The sequence below is a fragment of the Schizosaccharomyces pombe genome, assembly GCF_000002945.2.
Source record: "Schizosaccharomyces pombe strain 972h- genome assembly, chromosome: II".
NCBI lineage: Eukaryota > Fungi > Ascomycota > Schizosaccharomycetes > Schizosaccharomycetales > Schizosaccharomycetaceae > Schizosaccharomyces > Schizosaccharomyces pombe.
In genome coordinates, this window is record NC_003423.3 from 2,468,742 (window position 1) to 2,486,516 (window position 17,775).

At 36.6% G+C, this 17,775-nt stretch overlaps 6 protein-coding genes, 9 long non-coding RNA genes and 1 other non-coding gene across 16 annotated transcripts; 8 read left to right on the plus strand and 8 right to left on the minus strand.

Moving 5' to 3' along the window:
• Window positions 1-116: 116 nt before the first annotated feature.
• Window positions 117-1,698, minus strand: SPOM_SPBC12C2.04 (NAD-binding dehydrogenase family protein). Its single transcript, NM_001021926.3, has one exon. The coding sequence runs from the start codon at window positions 1,472-1,474 to the stop codon at window positions 320-322; it is 1,155 nt and encodes a 384-aa protein (NP_596018.1). The 5' UTR covers window positions 1,475-1,698; the 3' UTR covers window positions 117-319.
• A 502-nt stretch (window positions 1,699-2,200) lies between these two features.
• On the minus strand, window positions 2,201-2,921 carry SPOM_SPNCRNA.5676. Its single transcript, NR_195027.1, has one exon. It is a non-coding gene; the product is annotated as a non-coding RNA (long non-coding RNA).
• A 58-nt stretch (window positions 2,922-2,979) lies between these two features.
• SPOM_SPBC12C2.14C (uncharacterized protein) lies at window positions 2,980-3,315 on the minus strand (the record flags this gene model as incomplete). Its single annotated transcript, NM_001021927.1, has 1 exon — window positions 2,980-3,315. The coding sequence occupies one exon, from the start codon at window positions 3,313-3,315 to the stop codon at window positions 2,980-2,982; it is 336 nt and encodes a 111-aa protein (NP_596019.1).
• A 382-nt stretch (window positions 3,316-3,697) lies between these two features.
• Window positions 3,698-3,796, plus strand: SPOM_SPNCRNA.397. Its single transcript, NR_150793.1, has one exon. It is a non-coding gene; the product is annotated as a small non-coding RNA, feature may be longer (non-coding RNA).
• An 81-nt stretch (window positions 3,797-3,877) lies between these two features.
• On the minus strand, window positions 3,878-6,581 carry SPOM_SPNCRNA.5677. The gene has a single exon (NR_195028.1). It is a non-coding gene; the product is annotated as a non-coding RNA (long non-coding RNA).
• SPOM_SPBC12C2.03C (methionine synthase reductase) lies at window positions 4,290-6,911 on the plus strand. Its single transcript, NM_001021928.3, has one exon. The coding sequence runs from the start codon at window positions 4,889-4,891 to the stop codon at window positions 6,602-6,604; it is 1,716 nt and encodes a 571-aa protein (NP_596020.1). The 5' UTR covers window positions 4,290-4,888; the 3' UTR covers window positions 6,605-6,911.
• On the minus strand, window positions 6,884-7,642 carry SPOM_SPNCRNA.5678. Its single transcript, NR_195029.1, has one exon. It is a non-coding gene; the product is annotated as a non-coding RNA (long non-coding RNA).
• Window positions 7,138-11,721, plus strand: ste20 (target of rapamycin complex 2 subunit ste20). Its single transcript, NM_001021929.3, has one exon. The coding sequence runs from the start codon at window positions 7,398-7,400 to the stop codon at window positions 11,325-11,327; it is 3,930 nt and encodes a 1,309-aa protein (NP_596021.1). The 5' UTR covers window positions 7,138-7,397; the 3' UTR covers window positions 11,328-11,721.
• On the minus strand, window positions 10,512-11,967 carry SPOM_SPNCRNA.5679. The gene has a single exon (NR_195030.1). It is a non-coding gene; the product is annotated as a non-coding RNA (long non-coding RNA).
• On the plus strand, window positions 11,807-13,217 carry SPOM_SPBC12C2.01C (uncharacterized protein). Its single transcript, NM_001021930.4, has one exon. It carries the CDS (start codon window positions 12,190-12,192, stop codon window positions 13,144-13,146), a length of 957 nt encoding a protein of 318 aa, NP_001018815.2. The 5' UTR covers window positions 11,807-12,189; the 3' UTR covers window positions 13,147-13,217.
• A 108-nt stretch (window positions 13,218-13,325) lies between these two features.
• Window positions 13,326-15,684, minus strand: nak1 (PAK-like kinase Nak1). Its single transcript, NM_001021931.3, has 3 exons — window positions 15,500-15,684; window positions 14,962-15,448; window positions 13,326-14,896 (listed from the first exon to the last, which is right to left on the minus strand). The coding sequence occupies exons 1-3, from the start codon at window positions 15,577-15,579 to the stop codon at window positions 13,505-13,507; spliced, it is 1,959 nt and encodes a 652-aa protein (NP_596023.1). The 5' UTR covers window positions 15,580-15,684; the 3' UTR covers window positions 13,326-13,504.
• Window positions 13,634-13,857, plus strand: SPOM_SPNCRNA.5680. Its single transcript, NR_195031.1, has one exon. It is a non-coding gene; the product is annotated as a non-coding RNA (long non-coding RNA).
• Window positions 13,979-14,422, plus strand: SPOM_SPNCRNA.5681. Its single transcript, NR_195032.1, has one exon. It is a non-coding gene; the product is annotated as a non-coding RNA (long non-coding RNA).
• Window positions 15,099-15,759, plus strand: SPOM_SPNCRNA.5682. Its single transcript, NR_195033.1, has one exon. It is a non-coding gene; the product is annotated as a non-coding RNA (long non-coding RNA).
• A 532-nt stretch (window positions 15,760-16,291) lies between these two features.
• Window positions 16,292-16,666, plus strand: SPOM_SPNCRNA.5683. Its single transcript, NR_195034.1, has one exon. It is a non-coding gene; the product is annotated as a non-coding RNA (long non-coding RNA).
• A 76-nt stretch (window positions 16,667-16,742) lies between these two features.
• prl9 lies at window positions 16,743-17,753 on the minus strand. The gene has a single exon (NR_150407.1). It is a non-coding gene; the product is annotated as a non-coding RNA poly(A)-bearing Prl89 (long non-coding RNA).
• Between the last annotated feature and the right edge of the window lie 22 nt (window positions 17,754-17,775).

A 17,775-nucleotide genomic window follows, 5' to 3' on the forward strand; every position in this document is an offset into this window, starting at 1 on the left:
AGTAACCAAAATTTATGTTTACTGAAGAATACAGTTTCGCGTTACGAGAAAATTGATCAACAATTTTTTAACGAATACATACAAACACATTGTCATTACAACAGAGAGGAATCGAAGGATGTGATATGTCATCGTACATTTTCAAAAGTAATCTGCAAATTGAAACAAACATATAAACGACATGTGATATTGGAACTAAGTCTAAAAACATTCCCGATAACGAAGGGAAAACTTTCATGAAAGGTAACGAAAAAGAGAAAAAAGCCAAAATGGTGAAAATATAAGGAAAAAAAAGTTGTGTGTTCAATTCTTCTATACTTTAATTATTCGTAATGATCTTCGTCAACTCGTATGTCTTAGCGCCGTCGTCAAACTTGGACAAAATGCGGCTAGGAGGATATCTGCCCTGGACAACACCCAAGAAAGCATCAAATTCATTATAATAGGGATCATCTTCGGGGAAATTAATAATGCGTTCGCTATCAGCCTCAGGAGAACGAATGTAAAGTCTGGGTTGACCGTAAAAGTCAACCATACGAACATAATGACCATCTGCTTGAAGCTCTAGACAAGTGTCATAATTCGTTCCTTGTAAAATGATACTATGAGCGAGAATACCAACTGCACCCGACTTATATTTCCATGATGCAGCGGTGAAACGGGGGATGCGCTCCTCTTTGGGAATGGACTCCTCGTCAACAGGAACCTTAGCTAATTTTCCACAAGGGTCGTACCAGTTTACACGGTTTACCTTGACGGTAGAAGTATCGACATCACCACCGAAATAGATGGACAAATCACAGAAATGTGTAGCTTGCTCAACGACGGGACCACCAGACTTTGACATGTACCACCAGAAAAGTTTGTTATTATGTTCGTAAGCAGAGTTATATCTTGCAATGGTACAAGCGATGTTCAAGTTATTATCGGCAACGTATTTCTTGGCGGCTTGAACGATCTTTAAATAACGGAACATATAACCAATTGAAATGATAGCATGGTATTTCTCCAATTCATGTACGAGGTTAAAAGCACCTTGGACAGGAGCACTAGTAATAGGCTTCTCGATAAATAGAGCAGCATTGGGGTATTTTCTTAAAATTTCCAACTCCATGTCCATACCCGGAGTTGTGCAGCCATGGAAATCAGGAGGAATGCCAATGAGATAAGCAGAAGGGACATCCTCAGGATGGGAATCCAAGTATTCCAAGTACTCAGTTACAGAGACATACGTCTTGGTGTTTTCATAAGCGAAAGCAACGTCAGATGCACATTTAGACTTCAAAACACGCTCGCTTTCGTTAATTAAGGGGTTGATGAGAGCAGTTACTCGAAGTGATTTTCCTAACACCTTTTCAACTCTCTGGGCATTGTTCCAAGGTCCCTCGGGGGTACCAAAGTTAATGCCACCGGCGCCAACAATAGCGATCTTGAAGATCCCACCAGAAGAAGAGTTGGTTGATAGAGCAGTCATTGAATCAAACAAAGCAATATAAAAACAAGTTCAGAAAATAACAAAGATAAACAACAGGCTCAACCTATGTGAATGGTTGTGCAAAAAGACCGAGTTGATCAACAATGAATACGAGAAAATGAATGAGTAAAAGGAAAAAGGAAAACAGCTATGAGAATTCCAAATTGAGGATTCTTTGTTTTTTTTTTCCTAATTGAACTTATCGTATGGTATGGGTAAAAGACAGGTTTATAAAATATGATATTTCCTACGCTTATATATTTTCTTTTAGCGCTAACGTAAGGAGCTCTTCCAAACCATTACGTATTCGGATTAACTTGCATGTTGTAAATAAACAAATACAACAAACCGAATATTAAGGAACGTTCTCACTTTAGCTATGTACTGTATAAGATGGACGGAGATGAAAGAGTTCAAGGATATAAAAGTAAAACTAGTAGTTCTAGGAGCGACAAAAGAACGAAATTTTGACATCTCGACCGAGCCATTTTTAACATGCCATTTAAGATTTCACTTTACAAAATTTAAGCAACGATCTTTACAGATCCGGCAAAACAAGGAAGTGTATTTTGCAAGGATAAGTTAACCTAGATAATTACAGCGTAGAGAGAGTAAAAACATAAAAAGGAGAAAATTTTTTCAACGTGCTGATTTCGCTAGCAATAGCCATTTGGAAAATTTGGACCCTACTTACGTTCAATTTATGTAATATTGAGGCAATGAATAGAAAGAAGAATCGAAGAGAACGAATAAGGCAAAGTAGCGAAGTTCGGTAATGTCTAAGGATAATACATAAAGTTAAATAAGATATACTACCGTAATGTAACACTAATGCAATGGAATGAAAAATACCGTAAAGATTGTAACGATGTGTAATTTTTAGAATAGTGTATCCGTGCAGTTTTTTAAAATAGTGTGTTTGTTACAAAATATCATGCTAAATTTAAATAATGAGAATGGGGAAACCAGAACGAGTTTTATTTTTAAACCTGTTAAGGAACGCCACCGCTAGGGAGTGTCTGGTGTCTTGATTACCCACCCCCAATATGTAATTTCATAAGTAATGGCAAAGTGAAGTATAGCGTAGTACACTGCAAAGATGACTCGGACTCCGTGGATTCAAAAGACACCTAGGAAAGAAGAAGCTAGAGGAGCTCCATTTGCTTCATGGAGGAAGATCAATCAATCATCACGACACGTAGTAGATTGGATAGTGCAAAGAAAGTAAAAGACGAGTTTTTCTTTTTTTAAAATTGTGATTGCTGTTTGATATTTTAGAAGAGTGAAAGTTATGAAAGCCGTATTTCTCTACGATGAAATTTTGTATCCCTGTATCCCTTTCAAGAGATTTGTGTGACGACAAGTTGTGTCCTTTTGATAGTTTGACATTAGGTAAGGTAATTTAGAGAAAGCAATGCAACTTGCTCATCAGATGCCCGTTATAAATGTCTGAATTGTTGTGAATCCGACAAAGCTATCAAAAGGTTTTGGACAAAAAATATATATCACACGGATTGGAAAGGAAGAATCTTTTTATCGATAAAGAAAAATAAACCTAAGAAAATGTGGGGAAAAGATACATAGAAGAGGAGGAAAAAATAATATCGTCTATATTCTTCTCTTCCTTTACCTTTTACTTTCTTTTCGCTTTCTCGTCGATCCTGAACCTTTCTCAAGATCGACGTGATCGACAATGTGACTCTTTGGTCTCCACTGCATGGTGATCCAAAAGTACTCCAGATAGTATAGACAATCGTTAGTGGCAACGCAGATCTTTGGAAACGAGAGATTCCATTGTGCGTTTTGCGACGCTTCTTGAAATTATATTGTAGCTCCTCCATACTTTTTTAATCAATGTGATCAAGATGTTTTTGTATATATAATAGGATGTATCGCTTCAAGTACTGACAACTTGAGAGAAGAATTCCGTTTCAAACGGGAATAAAAAAGTGTTTCTTTCTCATAAATATTCTCTGCTTCTTTTTTAATTTTGTCTTGTTCCCATAAAACATTCAACATACGCTATCACTTGCAACCATCGTTACTCATTCCTGCCACGGCATTCTACTTCCCTAGTTACAAGTTTACACTTTCCGTAACCTGATACGTTCAAAGGTCTCAATTCGCTAGCGCTTGTATCTACCCATTGACACATCTCACACAACATTTATATATATATATGTATGTATTCATATATATTTATGCAAAGTATCTCGACTTGTAGGATTTTTTACAACGCAACAAACACAATACAAAGTACGAGTACATAAATAGAGAGATATAGTAAAAAAAAGAAAAAAGAAAAACTTGCTTACACTTACAAATTTGCTTAGAGGTATATACCAAATTCTGCAAGAGTTTTCTCTATTCTTGAATTTTTTATTGAAACTTAGAAATAGCAACTTTCTTTTTAGCCCTTCTACAATAACTTTTGCATACTCTACTCCCAACATCCATTTTCTCATCAGCAATCCTAGTCCAAGCTTGTCATTCCAACCTTCGTCAGTGGTAAATCTCGTTTTCAATCTGAATCGTCGATCTTTGCGTCATTATTGAGCCGTGGCATTCCTATTTGATCGCTCTTCGTTACGGGCTGTCGGAGGAACATAACGTGTGATTTTAATTTGACTAAAAATTTTTTATCAGATCATTTTTTTTTATTGGCCCTTCTACTCAAGTTGCGCAAGCTTGAGCACCTTTTTAGTCATCTGTTGGGTGAGTTTATTAACAGACACTTTGTTTTGCCCTGGTGGCTTAAGGTACCGTACATCTCATTCCTGTTAACAAGGTAGCTAGCATCTTCACCTGTCCTACTACCACCTACTTGTATCTTCGTACACATACACCACCCAAGAGAGGCGACTTTGCTTCATATCTGATACAAAACAAATACAATACAAATTATTCTTCCACATTTGTTTGTTTGCTTCACTCGTTCTCATTTGCCAGCCCTTTTTATCGCCTTTGCTTTTTCCTTCAGATCGTCTGGTTTTAACTCTACTTTTACCACGCCTGTAGATTCCAAAAATTTCTTTGAACATCGTACTAATCGGTTTATCCTTTTACGTCTTCTCCTTCTTTTTATTTAAAATTATCTTTCTAGGATTCGGGTTACCCCACCCATTGGTTTGGAATCGTTGTGTCTTGTGTATCTATCTTATTTTTAATCCGTTTACTCGTTTTCTTCCCCTTCTCTAAAATTTTATTCTTTTTTTTTCTTTTGTTTTGTTTTGTTTTCTACTTTTTACATCCTTGACTTTCTTCCTTACGATTGTCATTTTGTTTATTTAAAAGTCTTCACTGTCTTGTTAGTTTCCATTTGTAATTCCTTTTCATCCGGCAGCTTGTTTGCCTTTTTCCCCTTACTATTTTTAATACTTTTCTCTATCCACTTCTACTTTATTTTTTCTCAAGATGGCACCTTCTGTTGCAACCTCACTTAAGGCAGAGATCCTACCATCTCCGCGTACCTCATCTCCCTCTTCGAACTTTAAAACGTGTGTTTCCAACGAGAATGGTTGTATAAACTGTCGTTGCTCGCCTTCGGAACCTCATGAATCGGCCAATGTCGATGAGTCGGTAAATAAACTTTCCAAAACCTTCTCCAAACTTTCATTAAACCCTACCTTCCAGGCTTTGAACATGGATCTAGGTCTTCTACATGAAAATATTACTCTTGACAGAATTCCCAAAGTTCCCGAGAATCATGTCTCTTTGATTGATATCGATGAGGCTCGTGCCAAAGAAGACCCCAACTTTCAAATTCATTCAACTCCTTCTAGAATGCCTCCTCACTATGTTCAACCACACCCTCCGTTCAGTGTCTTTCCCGCCCCTATACTAGACGTTCGTGAGCTCACTAAACCAGGTGCTGTCAAACGTGTGTTCCATTTTGAACTAGACGTTTCCAACTATCCCCTTCCTGAAGGCGAAGAGTGGATGGTTGGAGGGTCGTTTGGTGTAATGGCTCCCAACAACGAAGAGGATGTGGATGAGCTTTTACAATTACTTCATATCAATCCCGACCAGGCAGATGCCCCTGTCCTTTTAAAAACCGATGGAGGTCGTTGGCCCACCATCTGGGCAGAAGACACACCTAGAGAACTCGTTACAACCAGGCGTGAGCTTCTTAAATGGACCGTGGAGTTTATGTCTGTCGCCCCAAAAAAGCAGCTTATTCGGTTACTTGCCGAATACGCCAAGGATGATACCGAGCGGCAAGTTTTGTTGTTTTTGGTCAGTCGTTTGGGACAACGTGCTTTCTGTGATTTAAGGGACCACAACGTTACACTTATCACTCTGCTAAAGGCTTTCCCTAGTGTTCAACTTCCTCTTGATCACCTTTTAACCGTGCTTCCCCAGCTTATGCCTAGATGGTATTCTTTGTCAAACGATCCCAAGGTCAGTAATAATGTATTGGAATTTGCGGTTACAGTTGTTGAAATCAATAAAGTTGAAGGAGGCACTCGTTCTGGTATTGGTTCTGGTTTTTTGAAAAGATTGGCATTGAGATTTTTAAATGGTGAACGAGATCTCGTCCTTCCAATGTACCGCGGTCTGCACAAAAACGCATTTGCCACACATTTTGCTTCTGATGGCCCTATGTGCCTAATCGGTGCCGGTGTAGGTGTTGCTCCCTTTAGAGGTTTTGTGCAACGACGTCTTACAAATGCCACTTGTGCTGGTAAAGTTTGGGTTTTCCATGGATGCCGCGACCAAGAATTGGATGAGCTCTATCATGGTGAGTGGGAAAACCCGCTTCAAAAGTCTTCAGACGATGATGCATCTTCTACAGTCAGCCAACAAACCGAAACTGAAATGGATTCCTTCGAAGTTAAAAAAGACGGTACTAGTGGCCCCAACCATCTTGTTGTTGAATCACGTTCTCACCAACATGCCTATGTACAGGACGAGATTCGACACCGTGGTGACATTGTATGGAGTGTTCTTAGTCATCCTCATGGGAAGGTTTATCTTTGTGGTGGTAAAAAGGGATTTTTAGATGGTGTTGAAAATGCCTTGATTGATGTTTGCGTTCAATACGGAAAAATGAGCAGGCTGGAAGCTACCCAACAACTTGCTCTTTGGCAAAGTCCACTTAACCTTAAATACATAAAGGAGATTTGGTAAATGAATGAAGTTGTTTATCCACGTTACCAATATTTATTTTTTCGTTAAAATTTTTTTTTTGTTTACTATCTTTTCACATTATTTTCGATTCTTTTCTGTCTTTTTTATTATCGTTTCGTTTTAAAAAAATCTTTTTTGAAATGTTTCGAAAGCAATATTTGTATCTCAAAATGGCATTTTAATTCTATATTGGCTTGGGCATATCTGTTAAAACATTTTTTGTTTAGCCTTTTGTTTCCATAAATAAAAATATAAACAAATTTTAATAGTTGATTGTAGTAATATAATTTACTCATCTTATTCTCTTGCTTTGATTTATCCTTCATGTTTTCGTATACTGTTAACTAGCAATCTTGAGACTGTAAAGTAAACATTAAGGATTCGATTCTTTAGTGAACCAGTACCTAGTATCTAATTATTTATTAGCGAATTCTAAGGAAATTTGTTTTGCCCATTAATAGCGAAACATCACTCCATGTCGTACAATCGTTAACGCCGGTAACAGAACTCCGATTAAGTTCAGCCGTTGGGGTATCCATGAGCATACGAGCATAGTTCGCAAGCATTATCATTTTAGGACTCTTCACAATCTTAAGTTATTATTTAAGTGTTAATATCTTTAATTTTACTAGATTGCTTAAAAATTGAGAGTTTGACTAGCCCAGTAAGCAATCGCGTGTTGCACGCAATAAGTATTAGTACGAAAACATACTATCCCTTTATAAGGCTATTTCATGAAGGCGCTTATGGAAGGAGATAGCTTTTTTATTCCTGCTTTTAATGATCAGTGCTCATGAAACCTGTGCGAAGGGGACAAACCGATACTGCTTTGGATATAAGTTCCCATGCCAAAACTAATGGTGACTTTATCAAAAAAATGAATACCACTGATTCAAAAAGGCTCAAGTTACTTGAGGATTTGAAGGGAAAGCTCGAAGTTGAGTGCAAAATACGGGATGGCGCTGAAACGTTGCTGCAAGTCTTCGACACCAATTTTAAAAAAGAAACAAAAGAACGTAAAGAAATGTTAAAAAAGAAATGTACCGATGAGCTCGAATCATCTAAAAAAAAGATAGAGGAATTAGTTTCTAGCATTGAATCTTTCCAAGGAGAAAATGGTGAAGCAAAAACTGGCTCAACCAGTCTCACGAGGTCTGCTTCTGCGACTGTCAGTCGAAAGAGCTCATTGCAGGAAAAGTATAGTACGAGATTTTCTTACAAAGCAGGATGTAGCGATAGTTGCAGTGTTACAGTCAGTGGGACTGGTGAATTAATAGGTCCTACCAGAAATGCGCATAGCAATTTAACTCCTACCGTCATTCAAAGAATTGACTTTGAAAATGTCAACGAAAAAAATAATTCTTCTTCTGAAGATACTCAACCTAACGGAAAACGTCCTTCTAGTTTGCAATCGAATTTCTCACAATTTCCATTAAATCCTTGGCTTGATAATATATATAAGGCTTGTCTTGAAGGCAGTATGAAGGATGTAATCGATTCCTCAAATAATTTATGTGAATACTTACATGAACATTCTGATCCCGCTTATGCAAAAAACTTCTCCTTGATTACTCCGACCATACTTTCAATGCTCGAGTTGAATGTCTCTGAAGTTACGGCTTCTGTTTATAGACTACTAAGGCATTTGTTTCTTGACGCAACAGCATTCTCTTGTTGTCAAATGTTGAATTTACCTTGGATCTTGTCAAAGTCTCTACTTTCTGGTACCGATGCATATCAAATTGAACGAGAGCAAGCATTCCGACTAATCCGAACTCTTTATTTTCTTTCATCAACTGAAGGACATGAGGATTATCTTTCAGGTATTACGAGGACTATCATTTCAATTTGTGAGCATGTATCAGATGTTAGTCGTGGAATTGCTGTTGAAACTCTTATCGAGTTAATGATTATTCGACCAAAAATTTTATTTAAAGCTAATGGTTTAAGGGTTTTAATGATCTCCCTAATCGATGGAAGTATTTCTGAGAATTTAGCAGCTAGTGCTGCACTTGCATTAGTATATCTTTTGGATGATCCTGAAAGCGCTTGTTACGTAAATTTACCCTACGATATTGGCATTTTACTTTCACCTTTTACTAGTTCTTCTTCGCGAGATACATTTAATTCCTCTGAGGAACAGTCTGAACAAGCTGCAAAAGCCATGAAATCTTCCGCCAAAGTTGCCTCTGTTTTGCTTAATTCATGGTCTGGATTATTGGCTTTGTCTACCAATGATTTTCAGGCTCTTCGGTCGATTGTTGATACACTTCGGGTTCCATCCTTTGCTCCACGAAGCGATGTAATTGATCTTTTCTTTTTAATTTTCCAAGTTGAGTATTCAAGTTGGTCAGAGTCTTTTTTGGCCGGAAAACGATTAACAGTCGTTAAAAATCAGGCTGTATCTAATGATGATAACATAAACATGGTTAATATACCGGATGGTTCCAACAAAAAGTACATGTCGCTACGCCAACATTTTACAGCCGTCTTATTATTTATATTTTTGGAGCTCGGTTTGGTTGAATCTATTGTATGTATGATTAGGGCCAGCGATGACCCATCAGCCTCACGTAAAGCTACATATCTTCTAGGAGAGGTATTGAGGCTGTCTGATGAGCTACTGCCGATTCATTTAGGAGCCAAAATACAATCCTTGCCATCTTTATTTAATATGGCTTCTCAATTTACTGCCGAAGACAGGTTTGTTGCCACTTCTGTTCTTCAATCCATTGAAAGTTTGAATAGAGTTAAATTCCATTCTGCAACACAACCTTTCTCGCAGACAACCTCTCTTCTTTTTAAGGAGCAAAAAACTGATGGATCTTTTCGGGGGCAAAGACAGGTTGAGCATGTTAAATTGAAAATGGGCATGCAGATTGATGATTCACATTTTCGTAGTATGCTAGCTGAAACCAACGTGTTAGCTACAAAAAACTATCAAAAATGGCGATGGGATACACTTGTCCAAATTATGGAGGGTCCATTGCTAAGTCCGAAACGTATTGATGAAACTTTGCGAACCACAAAATTTATGAGACGGCTTTTAGCATTTTATAAACCCTTTTCCAACAGATTTTCTTCCATACAAAACACTAAACCAAATCAAAAATTTATAAAGGTTGGTTGTCTTGTTTTCAGGACTTTACTAGCCAATCCGGAAGGCGTTAAATATCTTTCTGAAAGCAAAGTGATTAAACAAATAGCAGAATCTCTTAGCCAGATAGACGGATATTCAGAACAGGTTTCTGAGCCGATTTTCTCGAACAGTAGGCTTCAGAAAACCCTCACCCACGGTTACTTTCCTATGTTAAAAGTATTGTCAAGCCAAAAGGAAGGTCATGCAATTATGGAACGATGGAGGATTTTTACTACACTTTACCATTTGACAGAATTGAGGAACAGAGACGATCTCATAATTATTTTTCTGACTAATCTTGATTATCGGCTAGAGGGGCACACACGAATTATATTTTCTAAGGCGCTTAATACCGGGCAACAGGCTGTACGCTTAACTGCAACCAAGCATCTTGCGGCTTTAATCAATTCTGAGTCTGCCAATGACAACTTAAATCACTGGGCAATTTCTCTATTGATATTTCAACTGTACGATCCTTGCTTGGAAGTATGTAAAACAGCAGTGAAGGTGTTGAATGAAGTTTGTGCTCGAAATGAAAACTTGCTGGCTCAAGTTGTTCAGCTTCAACCTTCATTGGCCCATTTGGGTGAAATTGGCTCACCTTTACTTTTACGTTTTCTTGCTACAACTGTCGGATTTCATTACCTTTCTGAAATTAATTTTATTGAACATGAACTCGATAATTGGTACCATCATCGAAATATAGATTACGTGGATTTATTGGAGCAAAATTTTTTCCTTTCTTTTGTTTCAAATCTCAAAATTATTGACAAGAAAAACAATGAACCAGATGAAAATATACTTCCCCTACACTTTTATGGCGAATTAGTCAAATCTCCACAAGGTTGTGAGGTTCTCGAGTCTTCTGGGCATTTTGAATCTTTTATGGGTACCTTGGTGGAATTTTACGATAAACCGTTAGGAAATGAAGCCATCAGGCAGTTAAAGAGTGCTCTTTGGGCTATAGGAAACATTGGAAAAACCGATCAGGGTATTACGTTTTTAATTAACCATGATACGATACCGTTGATTGTCAAATATGCCGAAAATTCATTGATTCCTACTGTTCGAGGAACTGCTTATTTTGTATTAGGCTTGATTTCCAGGACTTCTAAAGGCGTTGAGATACTCGAATCACTGCATTGGTATAGCCTTATGTCTTTAATGGGCACTTCACAAGGAATTTGCATTCCGAGACATGCTGGACAAGTATTATCAACTCCAAGGAGAAATGTTGAGTTTGTAAATGAGCGCGTGCCAACTCCTGAGTTTTCTTCATTACTTAGCTCTTTAACTAACTCAGAGAGAGAGGTAATTAGGCTCGTTTCCAATTTGTCAAACCATGTTTTAACAAACGAGTCAGCACGGCAACTAACAAAGATTCGTTCGAAAAATGCTAAAGTTTTCTCCTCTAAACGTTTGGTGAAAGCTTGTATGACCATTCTGGGAAAATTCCATTACCGTGTTCAGATTCAACAATTTGTATTTGAATTATTTCCTTACTCGGTTTTATTGTCTTCCTCAACCTCACAGGACTTAAATGAATCCCCGTCCAGGCCGAATAATTTGTCAATTTCCGCATGAACTCCAAATTTCCGAACCTTCACTTTTCTAAAATTTTTGTAAATTAATGATTTTTATGATTTCTTATTATCGTTTTTCTTCTGTTATTCAATAAGTTTGATCTTTAGTTTTCTGCTTATTCTTTGACCTTCCCTCTTTGTTTCTTTTCATAAGTTTATTTACTAAGTTAGACTAGTGTTTACATAAAAGGTGATTGCGCTAGGGTTAGTAATGAGTTTATAATTGTTTTTGGATGTTTAAATTATTAATCTAATATTTATAAGACATGTCTGATACTTGCGGATATTTTTTTGAATTTGTGTAGTTTAGGTAGGCCTGCTTAGCCCCTGGCCTCCATACGATAGTAATATGAACAAGAATATATTGCCTTTCATCTTTTCGTGCTAATTTTTACTTTGTACGCTGTTATTATCAATATAAAAATTGCGTACCACAAAGGTGTACTTATATGTAATACCCATGCTTAGCAAGTTATGCTCAACTTCCACATACAACGTATGCAACGAACGGCAGCCTCATGTTATAGTAAATTAGCAAATCCTATATAACTAAACGAAAGTGTATTTGCTTAACATATCGTGGAGTTTGGGCATATTTCTGCTCACAAGTAAATCTCATACAACATCGCATTTGGTTTTAATTTGTTTTGGTTGTTCGCAAGGAAGAAGATTATTCTTTAAAAAAAAGGAAATAAATTTATAAATATAATTTGAAAAAAAATATATATATATATATTTGGGTTTTTACACTCTTTTGACTACATAACTCGATAGGTTTTCGGATTTGTTTAATAGACAAAAGAAGGAAGTACGTTTAAGGGTTTATTTCTATGGAACATTATTGATTTTTTTTTTTTCTTGCTATGTACAATGTGACATACAGGTTACTTCGTCTAAGCTTGATTTCTTCTCATTCTTTAAGAAAATCACGGTCCTTCGATGTCAAAAACTTTGCAAATATTCATTTTTTTATTCCCTTACCAAACACACCAAAAAAGTTTTATTCTGTGAATGCATTTTCCCCTTTACTAAAAGCACGGCGCATGACAGCTACGATTGTAAGCAATCATAATGTTGGTTGTTCATGTTGCTACTTTCGACAGTATAGCACAAAACAATTTCGTGATTTAAATACCAGTGAAGCTCTTTCTCCATGTAAAGCTGAACCGATACCCTATAAAATCATGTCTTCCATGAGTAATTTTTCAGATTTTAAGTCTCGATTTTCACAATATCGAGAATCACATTTAAAGCTACTAAATGAGCTTCAAAATGTTAAAGACACAAATGATCTAAAAGACAGAATACGCTTACTTCATCTCAATAGCTCTTCTAAACTTAATGCTTTTTTACACGATCTTATAAACGCGCCAAATGTGTCAGCAGAGATGAAGGAAAATTGTGTTCGTCTGATTTTTTTTGGAAGGAAGTATGATCCTTTTCTTAGATCGAGGATGTTCACTTTAACTATTCGTTACTTTCTACTTCAAAAAAATAGGCTTAGGACTAGTTTTTATTTATTAAAACATATGGAGTTATTGGCTCTTCCTGCTTCTTATGAATTGAAAACAACTCTTTTAGAGTGGTTCTTACGAAAACGAAAATTTGAAACAGCTCAAAAGATTTTCCTATCGCTCTGCTTTTCCCAACATTTTCCCTCCGAAAAGTTATTGATGGTTTTACTTCTTCATGGGACTGAAACTATGCAGGAATATGCGATGATACAGGCAATAAATTTTGTGAATACAGAACAAAAGTTACGGTTTTACGATAGACTACACTCGATTTGTAGCAAGTTAAAGTTTTCCTCGACGGGTTGATGCTTTGGTAATAAAAATGGTTCATTTGGATGGTTATTTAAATACAATATTAAGATTTCTACTGTTTGGGTATTTAGTAAGGTAAATTAAATCATTGTAATTTTCGTTCAAATTGTAACTCATATAAATTAAATTATCCCTCATCTTGTTCTTTAGTTATTATCACGACAATAAATTTACGACTCTATTCCTTAACCGTGGGCACTATTTTAATTTAAATGTTCTGTATTTGGCATCATTATCTCAACAATTTAGATTTTCATAAAAGATGAACGAATATATTAGCAAAAAAAGAGAAGTTAAAACATTAAATAAATTAAAGATTATATTATGAAAGGACTAAAAGCATCATAAACAGTTATTCATTATATGCTTTTCTGTTTAAAAGATTACATTCCAAGCTCTTTAGACAAGCGTCCATTTCTCCCAAAACGATGTCTATTTCTAAGCTCAATACAGACTTTATATTGTGCATATTACCTGGATAATCATTAAATAATTCCATATTTAGACCTCGAACCCCCAGAGAATCGTAATTATCATTTGCTAATGGTTGAACGGCCGGTGAGCCAATGGATAAAGGGGGTAAATGAGCTCTTAATTTCGAATTAAATGGCTTAGGAGTGGACGAACAGGAGGAAATTTTAGGAGTAGAACTAGCGGATTCAAGACTAGGTTTATGCAAAATAGAGGGAGAAATCGATTTCGGAGGAGGTATACTAATTGACCTATTAACCTCTAATGGCTGTAGCACTGCCGAATGTTTATGCGCTGGCGCTTCTAATGGTGTAGATAGTTGTTCAAATGCGCCCATCGATATACTTCTAGATTGGAGGTCGAATGAGGATGGCATACGAAGACCCGGCTTCATTGGTGACATGGATATTCCTCGTTTTCCAAGAGAAGTTTTTTGACGTTGCACAACTCGAGGCAGGGGTCGTTTGATACTTTGATCCGATGAGGTTTTGGAATTTGAGCGTGTGCGACCTACAAACAAATCGTAATCTTCAGCTTGCTTAGTGTGTTTCGATTGAATGGTTGATTTTTTGGAGGATAGATTTGAGGAATCTAAGCTAGGTAATTCGATTTGAGAATAAGATACTTCACCTTTGGAATCCTCAGTAGAAGCTCCTTCAGCGTTACTGGGAGAATCATCATCCGAAATCTTTGAATCCTTAAAAAGTTGTAATAACGGATGGGAATCATTAGATGAAGGGGGTTCATGCACTGTGGAAGATTTTGGAATTACAGTTCCAGTTACAGTAGTGGAGGAAGTAGCAGCGGTAGTAGTGGAGGTGGAAGTGCCAGTGATGGATGAAACGTTACTTTGACCTTGTTTAATAGTGCCAAATTCCCAACCATCATCAGAAGCAGCGGTGTCGGAGGTTTCCTGATCAGGGTCGCTTCCATCATCGGCTTCTTCACCCAAGAGTAGCGTTTGGGGTATGCCGCCAGCAGCCTGCCAAGTGTCATAGCGTTTTACAACATTGGTAAGTTCAGAAATAGACATGCGAGAATATTGTTTGATAAATTTTGATTTCAAAAGTTCGGAAGAATCTAATCTCCTCTGAGGGACATCCTGCAAACAAGAGGCAATGAATTCTTTTAAAAGAGCACTAAAATTTCCATTGAGTCTAGGGGGTGCGGTGTGAGCGATTAGGTAAACGGCACGAAAAGGATCCTCTTTGGCATGAGGTGGAGATCCAGTAGCAATTTCATATGCAGTGATTCCGAGCGACCAAATGTCAGCCTAAACTTTGTTAATAATTTTGTGGAATAGGTAAAGGGCTATAAGTAATCAGCAACGAAACATACCATAACATTATATTCCTGACCATCTCGAATAACTTCTGGTGCCATCCAATAAGGCGTTCCAATAAACGTGATTCGCTTTCGGCGATTGATGTTTAGTTCGGCAGCAACGCCAAAGTCACATAGCTTGACATTTCCAGACATGGAAACTAGGATGTTGGCAGCTTTTATATCACGATGGATGATACCTGCATGATGAATAAATTTTAATGCCTGTAAGGTCTCTCTAAGGATCAAAGATATGCATGGTTCACTAATGGGACCAGCCTCCATCAAAGTACGCACGCTACCTCCATGACAATAATCCATTATAATCCATAAATTAGTACCTACCAAATAAGAGCCATGATACTTTATAATGTTTTCGACATCGGACTGTTTCAATTCACTAAGAACAGCGACTTCTTTCTGAATATCAGAGACTTCATCCTCATCGGTATCCAAATTAAGAATCTTGATGGCAACAGTCTCTTTCGTTAAATTGCAAATTCTTTAGAATGTTAGAAAATGTAGAAAAGAATCACTCGAATAATATTCATACCCTCTATAGACTGCGCCGTACGAACCGCGTCCCACCAATTCTAATTTTGTGTACGGCGAAGAAGCAGTGTTATTTTCCATTTCTAATAACTTTAGCTGCTTAGCAGATACATGAAGAATTTTAATTGAACAGGTTCAATTCAAACTCCTTCAATTCCCTTTCACTTTTTCTATACTGCTGGTGGTAGCGGGTACGAAGGAATTGAGTAGATATATATTGAAAAACTGTTTACTATAATACTCAATTTGTGCAATCCCTAAATAACAAACAACTTATTATACTATTTTTTTTCAATACCGAAGCTTTGCGAGGAAAAATACAGCAAATTTAGCAGGAGAAATGAGAATATCTTATCGAGTTTAGCGTAACGTAAAACTAACGATATCTTATCTGTATTTTTCTACTACGCTATGTCGTTAATCAGTATATAATCTGTAGTTATTTATATTTCCGTTCCGCAGCGGATATATATCCGTTCTTTGAGAGTAATTATCTTTAAGACTAAAATCCTTTAAAATAAATCGACCGAATTTTTGTTCCTCAGTTCAAATTGTAAACAATTTATACAGTTATAGTAGTACCCAATGTCTTGTTTATATCCAAGGATATTTAAAGCCCATATTCGTAAACCAACTTTACATAATGCATACAATCATATAAGATCCTTCTCACAATCTACATTTTACGGATTGCAAAATTTCCACTATCTAAGCTTAAGAGCTGAAAGCTTCTCACCTTACAAATATGCTGATTTTCGTAGTAAATAATAAAATGAGATGACATTACTTATTTACTCGGTCGATTTTTGAGAATTTGCGTAAAATACTAATTTGTATCTTAAGATAAAGATACTAAGTTGATTATGTAAATCCGAGTATGCATGGTTGTCTGGTGTGTTACGTTTAGTATGCTATCCATTAGCTTGTACACTGTTCTCCAAACCATTTCATTTTTTTTATGAAATTACCAATTGGTTTGTAATAAGTTGCTTTTTAGTTAATTTAACGAGCATTACTGTTGCTGCTCATCTTGCATGGCTATCGTTTCGAACCGATCATATAAAATATTCGACGAAACAATCGCATAATAGGAGCTAGTCAAAGAAATTTTAAATTTTTGTACAATTTCTTGAGGGCAGCTTAGTTTTGTTTGATGGGATGACAAATCCCGGTATTTACAGACTTTCAATTCAATGAATTGATTTGATGCGTCCAATACCCACATCGCTATTTTAAAAGTGTAGTAAATAAAAATAATGTAATGTATATTATTAATTTATTATTACATTGCCGAGTAAAAAGGGAGTAAAACGAGAAATCAATTGAAGGATTTGTATTTTCTTTATTCTTTCGTTTACTAATTTTTGTAGCGATGACCTATTTTAAAGGTTAGATAAAGTAAGTCAACACGCTGAGCTTAATTGAGATTATCGGTGCGAGCGATCGATTGTAACAATCAATCGCAACAATCAAATGATAATGTATTAAGCAAAAAAAGGAAACTTGAAAGAAATATAGAAATGAGCGACCCTTAGCTCTTCGACCTGGGTGAACAAGAGTCGTTGTACATAATAAAAATATAACAAAAAAGAAAACCCCAGACAAATCACAGTTTCAAGCATATTATACAATCATAGAAATTTGCATTACTAAAAGAATTTCTCTTAAAAGATTAATTATCTAAACATTCCTGTATATCGAAAATCGTAGTTGTATGTACAGAGAGACATGGTACTTTTATTTATCAATAAAAACAGTATACCAACAACCAAGGGGAGGGCATTCTTCATTGTCAAAACTCGTCAGTTTGACTTGTAAGAATTCGCAATTCAAATATTTCCTAGGAACATGACTTTCAACTCGTCCTTTAATGAGCCCACTTTGCACTGCTAATCTGGGATGGGTGGTATCAGCACACTTCCTACTGACACTAACGCTAATGTGCCATGATCGTAAAATTGCAAAATCTTCGCTATCGCAAGCAGAATGTTTGTTTTCTCCGAAGTGTTAAGGAATGTATCGAATCGTATGGTAAAATCATTCCATCATCCAAAGGTCAGTATACGATATTGGCACGCTAATGCGTACAGGACAATGCTAAGCCTCTCTCTTTACGAGTTGCTCGCTTGAACGACTTATAAATTCCTTTAAATTAGTAACCAAGCGAGTAGTTTGGTATTTTATTAGAGGATTTGCCTTCCCCGAGCATCCTCGGAAGTACCGGCTGTGAAACTGCGACACCCACCTTGCAATAGCTAACTAGTACTTACCAACCCC